General features: G+C 37.6%; 1 protein-coding gene across 2 annotated transcripts in view; it reads left to right on the top strand.

Annotated features, from left to right (window-relative positions):
* The window catches only part of LOC116708956 (G patch domain-containing protein 2-like), a 49,891-nt gene extending 38,005 nt beyond the window's left edge, over positions 1 to 11,886 (top strand). For both annotated transcript variants that reach the window (XM_032547139.1, XM_032547137.1), the window contains one exon: positions 11,156 to 11,886. In XM_032547139.1, coding sequence (XP_032403030.1) covers positions 11,156 to 11,165 — 10 coding nt within the window. In that variant the 3' untranslated portion in view covers positions 11,166 to 11,886. The remainder of the gene's footprint in view (positions 1 to 11,155) is intronic.
* Positions 11,887 to 12,613: the final 727 nt, after the last annotated feature.

The following is a 12,613-nucleotide window of genomic DNA, read 5'->3' as shown; positions in this document are numbered from 1 at the left end:
AGCTATGAGCAGGACAAGAGGGTCCCAGTTTGGACAGTGGAAATTTGACACTGTCCGACAGGAGTTCCACACAGCCCACTCAGGGTGCTGCTGACAGCCCTACTCGTAAGGAGATCAGGCGCTCTTGTGTGCACTTCTACTGACTCACTGCCAGCTGACCCGGAGCAAAGAGGAGGAGTCGTGAGGAGCGTGCTTATACAGAGGAGTGGATGCAAAACAAGAACGGCATGTTGCTGGTCTTATTAACCAGTCATCATTTAAAGCTGCAGGATGGAACTTTTACAAATAATACGTTTTTTACATATTTGTTAAAACACGAGACAGATATTCTGTGAAAATATTGATCTCCTCTACCACCTCCCTGATCTGCTATTGCAGCCTAGCAGGAGGATCTTAGTGCTGTCAATCAATCTCATGTACTCACTGCTAAAAGTGCCTAATGACAGAGAAACAATTCACTATTACAGCCATCGTTGATGGCTGTTAACTAGCCTGAGCATTCACAACAAGGAGGTAGGATAGGGGAAGGGAGAATGAGCAGTGCCTCAGAGATTGTATTTGACAGCAGTAAGACGCACCTCCTGGCTATGAATCGTTGTTTATAGATAGCACTGGCAGCACTGGGAGAAGGCAAAGGAGCTCTTTTTTTTTTTACAGTCTGTCTCATCATATTGTCACAACACAGTGTCAGTTTTAATAAATATTTAAAAATATTTACTTTTATTAAGTTGCACACTGCAGATCACACTGAACATTTGACAATTTCTTGGTGCATCTTTTATTCAAAAGTCCTAAGCTAAGTCTCCCTGCAGTCACTCAAAATCAGATTGACTGTATTTGCTGAGTGCCTACTAAATATCCACCATAGTGCCAAAAAGACATGTTTCAGTGAAGTACCGAGGAGTTGGTCTGCTTATCAATGGTCACAATGGGACTTTTCCTTTGATTAATAATTCTCACCTTGCAGAGTATAAGCGATGTCACTCAAATCAAGTCAAAGCTTTTTTTAAAAAAATGTAATTTCCACTGAAAATCTAAAGTTGTTAAACATCTATATACTGAAAACATAATTTAGTACCTTCTTCATCTTCACACAAGAGTTTTCATAAATAATATGGAATTCCCATTCGCCCACAGTCTTCTTCTTCAACTATTCGGCCGTTCAAGCTCCCCACCTTTAAAAATAACACCCTTAAATAATGGCGACTGTTTTTGTTGACACGCTGGCTGATGTTTGTTGCTCTGTAATATATTGCATCAGCAGAGCAGAGTAGTTGTCTCTGCTCTGCACCTGCACCAACCATTCAGGCTGAAGTCTATAAATCCCAGCACTGGCAGGAATCAGGGAGCAGCTCACTGGACCTCAGGTTGCCTTTCTAACACATTACACTCCACACACTCTCATCTATGGGCTTTTGCTGATGCATATATGGTTTGTTTATGTGTGTGTGAACATTTGGAGTACCGGTGCTTTAGATTCGCCATCCTTAGATCCCACCAGTGAGCCCCACCAGCCAGACCACCATTCCACATACCAGCAGGTGGTGCATATACAAATCACTGCGGCCTTGTTAGCATAGTTTAGTGAAGATGTCAGTTTTACGAGGGCCAGGTTGCTTGCTATGCGTGTCAGGGACAGCAAGGGAGGGGGTGACCCACGGGGGGATCACACAAGCCCTGCACCTGTAAATTTTTGACGGAATAACAGGAGGCTGGTGGAATAACGGGCCCGTACCTCTGCGGAAGAGCTTGAAACCTGTGATGTGATTTAACAGCGACACACTGGAGTGCGCAGAATGGAGACAGACAGAATGAGTTTCCTGCTTCAAATAAAAAAAAGCTCCCTGTTATCTGATGTATTGTAAATAATCGCTTCCTCACAGATCACAAAAGGAGCTTTTTTCTCTGCTCATAACCAGAGGTACCCTAGATCAGGAGCGTTGTTTAATGCAGTCGTGTGTGTGAGGGTTGTTGGCGTCATTAGATTGTTGATCTCATTTCCTCCCTGATGATTGAAAATAGAGAGAGGCTCTGAGTTTATCAGGCAGATAAATGGACGGCCCATCCTGTGGGAAGATCTAATCTGTCATGCGTCAAGGCCGGGGTTCACCTGCCGCTTGGTAATAACCACGTCGAAGGGCACTGATGATTTAGGAGAGCTTGGCTCTTTGTTTGCTTTTGCAAACACCTGATGGTTTCATTAATTAACCAGCCACAATTAGTGGCCCGCGTCATGCCAGGTACGCTCTTTCAGCGGCCATATTAAAAATCACAGAGGAACGCTATTAGACTTGACCTTTTCTGTGAAATTACTGATATTTCAGATTTAACATGGAATTTAATGAAAAGTTTCTTCTTTTATTCCTACAGCTGAGGTCCTTTCTGTCCACAGTCTGAAATGGGGTCTTCTGCAGCCTGCAGGTCGTTAATTATGATCTTCACAAATTAAATTAAAAGGATGTCATTGCTGGATTTTTTTTATCCCTCTGTCCCAAAGGTTTAAGAGTAGATAAGATATTTATCACCTCTTAAAATGATGCCTCTTCACATTAATTACATTGATCAAAGTCCCATTTGGTTTCCCTTTTTTTTTATACATTTCTTTATTAAAAAATTAAGTACTTCAGGAGCAAGAGCATTCATCTGGCAATCAGAAGGTCAGGGATTCAGTCCCCAGCTTTCTGTTTGACATGTCCTTAGGCAAATTCCTAAACTCCATTCTACCTCTGGTGCAAAGGTTCAAAGTATGATAAAAAAATATGCAACACAACATAAACAAGGGCTTAATTTTTTTTGTGAGGTGAGTGCTATCATATAAGCATTTTAAGATTAAAAAAGACAAGAACATTTGTTTCCTAATATTGTTGACATTAAGTATAGACTGATGTCAAATTTGACCAAGATTCAAAAGTGTTATGGGTTCAAAACACCACGAATATGTTCCGCAGAGGCAATCATGCAATTCTATCAACACAATTAGCAATTACATTTGTTACTTGAATGTCTATGGATAGAGCAGACACTTGTAGTTCATATTACTTTGTTCTTTTACTTTCATAATTTATTTATTTTCTTTCTCTTTTATTTTAAATTATTTTCTTCAAGATTCAAGAGTACCTTATTGACCCATATAAGGATTTTTTTTTCCAGAATAATTTTTTTGTTTTGTTTGTCATAGGTGCTGTTCCTTTTGACCCTACAATTATTGACACAAATACAGTTTTCTCTCATTCACAAGACTAAAAACTGATTCAACTGTCTGGGAATATTACTTTTTGTGAAACACATTGACAATTATTGTATCACTTTCATCAAGATAATGTAGTTCTTAAGCAACAGATAAAGATTCTGCTTTCCAAGCACACAACCCTATTAATAAGCCAGCTCATTTTAGTCGTTATCTATATATGAAAAGGGTGCAACAAGAAAAAAAAAGCATATGATATTTTTCCGTAAGTGGCACGTATGCAGTTGAAAACAGATATTTAAGTACACAAAATGAAAAGACATACATTTTATTCTTGCTGTCTGAAGTTAAATCAGGCCAAACTTCTCTTGTTTTAGGATAGTTAGAATTATCAACATTATTTCTATTTGCAAAGAGTCATAATACTTAGCCAAAACATTGTTTAAAAACTAGTTAAAAAATATATCTTTATAAAATTAACTGGCCATGCCTAATAAACACATATAAATAAAAAACTGTTTCTAATTTTAATGTGTCTAGTTTTTTTTTTTTTGCTTAAGTGTTTTTATCAAATACACATAATAGTTTTAAAATTATAGTAATTATCACCATTGTCAGTCACAATCCTTCTATCTTCAAAAGTTGAACTTTACAAGATATTAAAACTGTTTTCTGTGAAATTACATATGTATAATATGACCTTACACTTTTTCTATGGATATTGACTCAGTGGAAACATATACAGATCCAAAACATGACTAATATAGTTCATTCATGCAAGAAAACAATCCAGTCGAATGGTTATGGAAACTTTTATCTGTGTTGTTGAATAAGTGTTTGCCCCCTTACAGGTTGGTTCTGTTTCTGTGTTATTTTGTCACACTGAAATGTTTCAGTTCATCAAACACATTTTAATAAAGGATAAGGATAACCTGGATAAATGCTGTTTTCAAGAGATGGTTTCATTCATTAAAGGAAAAATAATGAATGAACCTGGGCCGCTGGGAAAAACTAATTGGCCCCCTTGTTAAATCATGAATTAACTGTGATTAAACAAAATTGTTTTAAAAAAACTGTGGACCTGATTATTACATGTCAGTGTAATAATTCAAACAGAACCTCTTTGATGGCTGAAAGATTGAAAAAATAATATTTCAAAAGCATTAGAACAGTCATTGACATCTCTTGGTCTGGAAAGGGTTACAAAGCTGTTTAGTGAGAGTCAGTAACAAAACATACAGCTATGATAAACCTTCTCAGGAAAGACTGGGAGGGCACATTTATGATTCAACCAGGAAGTCAAAAACTATCCAGAGTAACATCTAAAGCCTCAATTAACACCAGGCTCTAAAAATCCAACAATGAAAAGTAGACAGGAAAAACTACCTGAATAAAAATCTTGATGATCCCCAAGACTTTAGGGAAAATGTTCTGCGAAATGATGAGATCAAAGTTGAACCTTTTGGAAGGCATGGGTCATGTTACATCTGTTCTAAAACTGGCACAGTTTTTTTTTAAGTAGATCATCATACTGACAGTCAAACAAGGTGGTGGTTATGTAAAGGTTTTTGACTTCTCTAGCACCTGGATGACTTTCCATAGTTGATGGAATCATGATTTTTACTCTCCACCAGAACATTCTGCAGGAGAATATGCAGCCATCAATACAACACCTCGAGCCTTTAGTGATTTAAAGCACAATAGCAAGGTTATTTCTGACTGACTCAAAAAAATGCAAAATGTAGTTTTGAAATGGCCTAGCTAAAGCCTGTATTTAAGTCCAATCCATATACTATATTTATTCTCAAACCTTCTAAAGTGGCAAAAATAAAGCGTTTCTCCAAAGGAGAGTGAGCCAAAATTCCTCAATGATTATGTTAAAGACTATTTGTCTTTTTAAGACTCAAAACTTTAAAAAAAAAGAAAAAAAAACTTAATTCATGATGTTAAAAAGGGAGAAATTTTTCCAAGCAAGCCAGTTTGGTTTGGTGAGCTTTTTACCTTAATGAACAAAATCCGCTTTTCTTTGTATTCAGGTTAACTTTATCCAAAACTGGAATCTGGTTGATAACATGTGACATTTAAGTGTGACATAAAAGGGGCCAAGTACTTTTTCAGAGCACCATATGTTTTAAAATCCATTATTCTATCATCGGCTTTAAAGTTGCAGATGATGCGGAAAAGGTTTCTTACTTCCAAGATCTTTGCCGTTCAGACCCTTGGAATAAAACACAATGGCCGCCCACTTCTCTCCCTCCCGGGTTTATTCCCATCTCCTCCTTCTACTCTGGACCACTGCTGCTGCTGGTCTCCATCTCTTCTCAACCGCCTTTCTCTCTCACTGGATAAAAAATACACACACACACCCACAAACACAGGTTTCCTCTGCCACCCGCGTGCATTTATTTATTCGTTATATTTCCTAATTCAGTTTGACGAATGAGTGACAGCTTGACACTTCATTCGGTAAGATTAATAGAACGACACAATATTTACGTGGCAGAGACAGCCAATTATCCCACCATCTATCATCCAGATTATCTTTCTGATTGAAAACTACTCGTCCATGTAATCGGAATTATTTGGAATTAGAAGAGAATTTATGGCTTCTTGTGTCACTTTTCCTGGACGGTGGTAAATTAGAAATAGTAGATACATAAAGGGAGTATAAGAAAAAGGGATAAATAAAGGGGCTCCACAAATGTTGCCATATATTTTCGCTTTTTCCTTCCTCCATGGCCTTAAGTGAACTTCATTTTTGCAGATCGTAATGTTGTGAGGATTAAACTTAAAATTCCTCTCCATAAAGAAGGCTTTATTGGATATTTTCATAAAACATTTTTTAAAAGGGTACAGATATATTTGATTGAGCAGCGAGTTGTTTTAATCGGAAAGCAGAATGAAATGCTTTCCACTCTGAAGACAGTAATGGATAGATCTTATCCACAGTGATAGCCTTGTGTGTATTGATCTATGCCAATGTTTTTTAAATGTCCATCTTACTCATGGCAGAGCCTACATTAGTTTACTCCTTCAACCTCTGTCCTTCAGCCTTTGGTGATTAATTCACCCAGCTCCTCTCTATCTCGCCCCACAATGCTTTGTATTCTGTTTCCATACATCACCTTTTTGTACCACTCTCTTCTCAAACTTTCATCACTTGATTAATTTACCTAATCTCTTGACTCTGCTTAATGTTTCAGAGTATCTGGTTTTCATACAGGAAAAAAAACACACATTTTCATTCTCCTTTTAATGAAAAATCAAAGAGAACAGAACAAATGAGAGGTTCAGGGAGCAGGCAGAGCAGGTGTGCAAGGTTGGTCGTCAAGATGCAATACATCGACTACAGTGCAAGTATTTCCTCGTCTATCAGATTTATTCTGATGCTTTGTTGTCACACTTAGATGTTTCAAATCCTTAGACTAATGTTAGTACCAGACAAAGATGTCCAGAGTAAATAAAAAAATAACTTTGAAATGATTTTATTTGTTAAGGGAAACAAGCTAAATCTAAATCAATCTGGTCTTATTTGGACAGTAATTTACCCCTAAACCTAACATGCAAACTGCAAGCTTTTGTGATACTGGCTTTAACTCTCTTGGATCAATGTGGAGGAATGTCAGTCCATGACAGGTTAAAAAGTATTAGGTTCCATTAACCAAATTCCTAAATAGCACACATGTTCAGGCAGTGAGAGGCCTCAAATCTCACTGGATTCATCATTTCAAAAGTGTACATGTCAGGTTGTCCTTGTTTATTGTTTGAATTTGTCTGTTGATATAAAACATTTAGGTTTGACAAAAGGCAAAAACAAAAGAAACCTGTGAGAGCTCAAATACTTTTTCAGAGTGCTGTATGACAGAAGGTATCGACTTGACTGACAGTAAAATTCCAGCACATCTCCAGCTCTCTAGAGGAATCAATACACTTTCCTTCTGCAGATCTTGAAACATATTTTTAGATAGCTATAAAGTAAATTAAAACACACCAATAATGCAATCTGTTGCTTTAATGGTCAATAAAAAACTAAAAATAAATGTATGGAGCATGAATTGACTTGGCAGTTTTTTGCGCAGGTCTTTGGTAATGAAATTTCAGAAGTGACGTTTCATCCCTTTAGCCAGCCTTGGAGCTCTAAAAGCCTGGCTCTGAGTCATTCCTTGTTTTAGAAATGGTGAAAATGGCCACATCTCACATCATGGCAGGGGTCCGATTTACTCCGACTTGTTAAATAGGATTATGCTATCCCAATATAGTACTCCCAACAACTATGGCTTGTTTATTTTTATCCTTTTATTAGGATGGGAGCAGAATCCTTAAAAGGGTGCCAAAATTATCCTGCGAAACGCTGACAGGGAAAAATGAAAGGTCTCCAACGGTTATTATAAGCAATCTGTCTGCATTGAAGCACAATGTGACTGCTGTGCTTGCGATACCAACGAGGTGACCTCAGCGAGATGAGGAGGAGAGACATGTTGAAAGTCAGACACGCCGTCTGGATGGGCTCACACCACATACACACGCAAAAGGACGCAACAAAGTATTTATAACCCTGCAAAGTAAAAGTGACTGATTATTTCCCTTCATTTTTTAAAATAAAGTCAGTCAGTGCTGTGTTTTATAACAACATATGAGATTATGAATTTAAAACAAAAGAGTAAAGAAAAACCTGGCCCACTTTTCTGACAGTGAGAAAAATTACAACTTCTGACTCTTTTTTTTAATCAAATCAGTGTTGAGTCCCTCAGTTTTACTTCAGCATTTAAGGAGAGGCGTCTCTAAAGAGGACCTGAACTTTTCTGATGTTCAATAAGTTTTACTCCCTTGAAATGTTTCTACTGCCTGGTAATATCCTTTTCTTAAAACAAAGCAGGGTTTTTATTAATATCCTCACATGTGGAAGCTCAACATTAAAAATTTAAATCAGTAACAATAATGAGGAAATGCAGAGATTATTTATTAAGGAAAGTAAGATATCCAGGACAATTAATTGTCTTCTTAACTGAAAGACTGGTTGGGCCATGCATGTTGCTCACAACAACTATTATGTGTGTACGATAACAGGGAGTCTTTTTCATCCTTTTTGGCAATGTCAAGTCATGAATGACTTGTTTAAAATCAGGTCACAGGACTTATTAGATTTCTGTAGTCTTGATTTGACTAGGCCACTCATGTCTTTGTAGTGGATTTGCTGGTGAGCTTTTGATCAGTGTCCTGCAGCACAAAATGATGCGAACTGCATCAAGCTGTGACTGGTTGGATATTCTCCTTTTTTTTTTTGAAAGAGCAGAATTCATGGTTCCATCAGCCACTGCAAGTTGTCCAAATCTTAAAGTCGTAAAATAGTCTGAGACCATCAGACCACAGCTGTTATGTCAGACTGCAGACAAAGTTCTGGTTCAGTTTGTCGGATGTCCTCAGTGATTCCTCACTTTGGATTTGAAACTAGGTGTGATACGAATAAAAAAACAATATGAAAAAAAGGACTGAGTACCTCAAAGATAAGAAAGATTGAAAAAAAAAAACTTTTCAGGAAAGTCACACAGAAATTAGTGAAATATGGTAATGCATAAGAGGCAAACTAAATAGTTATCACAAAAAGTTGGCAGAACAATTAGGAAAAATGCATTATTTTCGGCGGATAATAAAAATAGATTATTTTTCTAAGATTTTGTAGATTCGCAAGAAACTGAGGATGTACAGAAACTATCCTTTCAGGTAAATCTATCTGAAGGCTGAAGCTATTTTACATTTTTCAAGTTTAACATATTAATCATTATTTAGAGTCGTTATTAATTGTGACTTATTTATGTGGACAAAATTATTAAAGTAAGTAAAAGGACAGAAATGGGGTGTTTGTACTCAATAAATACTTGTTCAAAATTACTAAAGAAAAAATTTCCCACTGACTGTTGTTCAGTTTTTCCTTTATAGGTGACTACATGCAGCTCCAGGATTTGGTATTTTGGAAATATCTCCACAGTTTGCTGACCCTCTCCTTGAACCCCAGGGATCAAATTAACAGCACTGAGCTCTTGGCTTCCCTGTAACCTTTCGCCATCCTCGTGACTGACATTTCTCTTCTCTTTTGCCTTGGGCCCATGCGTATGGCAGGCCTGTGAGAAAAATGTACAGAGATGCTGTGTTGCTTCTGTGTATAATAGGAAAATGTGTAAATTTCCACAGTTAAATTGATGGTGGAGAGTCAGTCCAGCTATTTCATCTGCTCTGAAACTCAAGCTGCAAAAGTTGAGATGTTGCAAACTTGAAGGTTCAGATTTGCAACTCTGGGAAAAAAGAAAGAAAAGAAGAAAGAGTTTATTCTATTTTATTGTAAAAAAGACTTAATGAAATACTGTAGGTGCCTAGAAAGTTGGGTTGAAGCAGTAGTGAGCTGAGACCTGAATACAAAAGCATGTTATACTCCTCAGATTTTAAACTGTAGAAAATATGCATCCTCTTCTTTAGACTTCATTGTGTTAGTCTATAACTTAAGATTCCATAAAAATACAATGCAGTTTGTGGTTATTACGTGACAAAATGTAAAAAGTTTGTAGGAATGTTGAAAAAGCCAGACTGAAGCAAGTATTTCTGAACTTTAGAGGAGGAAAGGGGACACATTGGGTTTTAAGTTCCCAAATCAGTTTAAGTAGCGGGAGAAAAGGGATGGAAATACAGTCGGGTATATGAACCTCGCCGTGGAGCTGTCATGCTGCTAATGGAGGAAGTGGAGCAGAGGGTCAGGAGTCCTCAGCACCTGTGTGGAAGATTAATGACCACCGAGCCACGGGAAGGAAAGACAGTCAGGAAAAGAGACTCTGAAACAGGCAGGAGATGTCTGACTGCCTTAAAGATCAGAGCTACTCGACCTTTGCTGAGGCCTTCACAATATATACACAAACACAGAGCTGTTAAAGTGACTCCTGAGAAATGATCAAAATATGTCTCCATCTCATTCACTTCAATAGATATCAGACTGAATTACAACATGACCTGGGATCATCATGGTATAGTGCAGGTCTATTATGGAGTGGTGAGATTCGTATGCAGCTCAAGCTGTTGTCCCTTCAGGCCATGAAAGGTGCTTTAAGGCATTGATGACAGCAGAGACCTTTCTGATTACCTCAGTCGCATGTAGCGCCACAGAAAAGAGATATCATCATTATCTCGACACAAAGGCGGCCCTCACATTGTTAAAACAATTAATGTAAGCTGTCAGAGCGCCGTGCAGAACTAGTTCCAAGAGTTAAGTCGTAGCTTCTTTTATTATTTTTTTTTTCAACCCTTCCCCCCCATCCTTCCCCGCTCGCCTGGGGAATCACGGCGGGTACGAAGCTCATTTCCTCATCAAACACACGACGAGTGATTTGGAATATTTATGAGGCTCCCAATTTAAGTTAAACATTTAACAAAAAAGCATCCGATTAAAATGAGACAGCAGAAAGGGTTAAAATCCCAGTGGGCAGCCGGGGCTAAAAATTAAACACTGAATGCCGGAGCAGAATTAAAGCAGCAGGTCTGGGGCAGATTTCAGCTCAGAGGCTTTGCTGTGTATGATATGGTATATGTTGAAACAGGGTTCTCATTGTTGATGACTGGAATTTAAATCAGGAATAAAGAGGTAAAGCTCTAATAAACTGCATGAAAGATACTTAAAATAATTTGCATACTAATGTGAGAAGTAAATGGCACATATGTTTGATATGTTGGTTACTGAATTTATGAAGTGTTTGCAGTGAGAGAAATTGAGCATAAAGTGCACGTAATAAAAATTACCACCAAATCACATCACTATATAATGTATAGACTTTCTGGTAATTCTTATAAATTTCTGTATGTCAATATCACAATAAGAATATTAGAGTGAGTAGCACTGCTTCGGTCAGAGGGCACATGTAACCCAATGCCATATTGACTTTATTGATAATCTATGGCTTCCTTTCATTCTTTCCCTCCTCTCCTCAGGTCTCTATAGCAGCAGATCAGTCAGCAGCTGAGAAACAGGGGTCAGCCAGCTCCTGGTCTTCTGCTCAGTGACTCTCCATACTTCCTGTTTAATCACCGCTCCCTCAGGGATACTCCACTATCCATCTATCAAGGCCAGAAAAAAGTTCAGGTCCTCTTTATTTCTAGAGATGAAGGACCTAGGTAAGGTTTGTCGTTGATTTATTCTGCTGCTGTGGTGTGTTTCTCTCACCTAAGTGCACACCCTTATTGTGTAATTGCATGCAAAAATGTTGTTATAGTAAACATACAGTGGTTAGTTTTGCAATCCAGCTTCTGAGTGAAATTTGTAAAAGATGTCATGGTTAACAATGATGAGCATGTTATCTTATTGCCATTTAATATATTTTAATACAGTTTTAATAAGAATCAAAGACCTTTAAATAGCAGATTTATGTTTCATTTGTTAACATAGCCAAAATTTCATTTCAAGCCTTGTTTTTCTTTAAAATCTTTTCTTTTTCATCAAGTTTGCAACTTAGATTCATATACAAACTATCCATCCATTCATCCATCCATTGTCGACATCCACTCATCCTGTCATGGAGCGGGCAAGCTTAAAATATTTTCACTTCCACCTGGAATGTTTTTTACTTTTTACCTGTCATGAACATGGACTCCTTCCTTATTCTCAGATTTCGAATGCCAACATTTCCAACAATGTCAATGTCAAACAAAAATCATAAATCAGAGCAACTTTGCTGTGTTTTGTATTTCCGTGTCACAGCCTGAATGAACTGCAGACATGTCATGCAAAATACCGAAGCAAACTGTGGTCTTAGAATAAAAATTATTCCAAAAGACACATCTGCATAGATAATTAATCTTTGTACTATCAGCCTGCAAAACATTGTTGGCGGTTTTGTTTCTACCCATAGACAAAAGAGGAAGCATTTGTGCACTTACCCAAATCATAATTGTCAAGTCCAATATGGCGTTTGGTCTATTTTCAGCTGCTTTTGCACTAATGAGTGTACTAAAAGGGCACTCGTTGGTGCTTTTATGGTTCAGATTATGACATAATTTAAAGCTCTTTTCTGTTAACACTTTAAATTCAGGGAAAGCATCCTTAAATGCTGCCCTAGAGGAGGAATGTTGTTTATTTATGCTGTCACTGGAAGCCCTGAGGGAAGTGACCAATGTCTCAACCAGAGAGACATCGCCTTAGGCCAGCGTACCATCACAGGCTGCCCTCCGACGTTTCCAATAGAGTCTGAATATCCAACCATCCATCCATACAGCCATCTATCCATCCATGGATGTTTGATTTTTCCATTATGTTACTTGAAAATGGTCTCAAAAATAACAATATTACAAGTTATCGCAGCAACTTCTGGGACAATTTATCATCCAGCAAAATTTGTTATTCTTACAAACCTACTTCGCAGTATTTAAAAGTAGACTTTCTCCACTAAGTGA

Source organism: Xiphophorus hellerii, chromosome 19, assembly GCF_003331165.1.
Source record: "Xiphophorus hellerii strain 12219 chromosome 19, Xiphophorus_hellerii-4.1, whole genome shotgun sequence".
Classification (NCBI taxonomy): Eukaryota; Metazoa; Chordata; class Actinopteri; order Cyprinodontiformes; family Poeciliidae; genus Xiphophorus; species Xiphophorus hellerii.
This window is presented reverse-complemented; position numbering and strand designations above follow the sequence as displayed.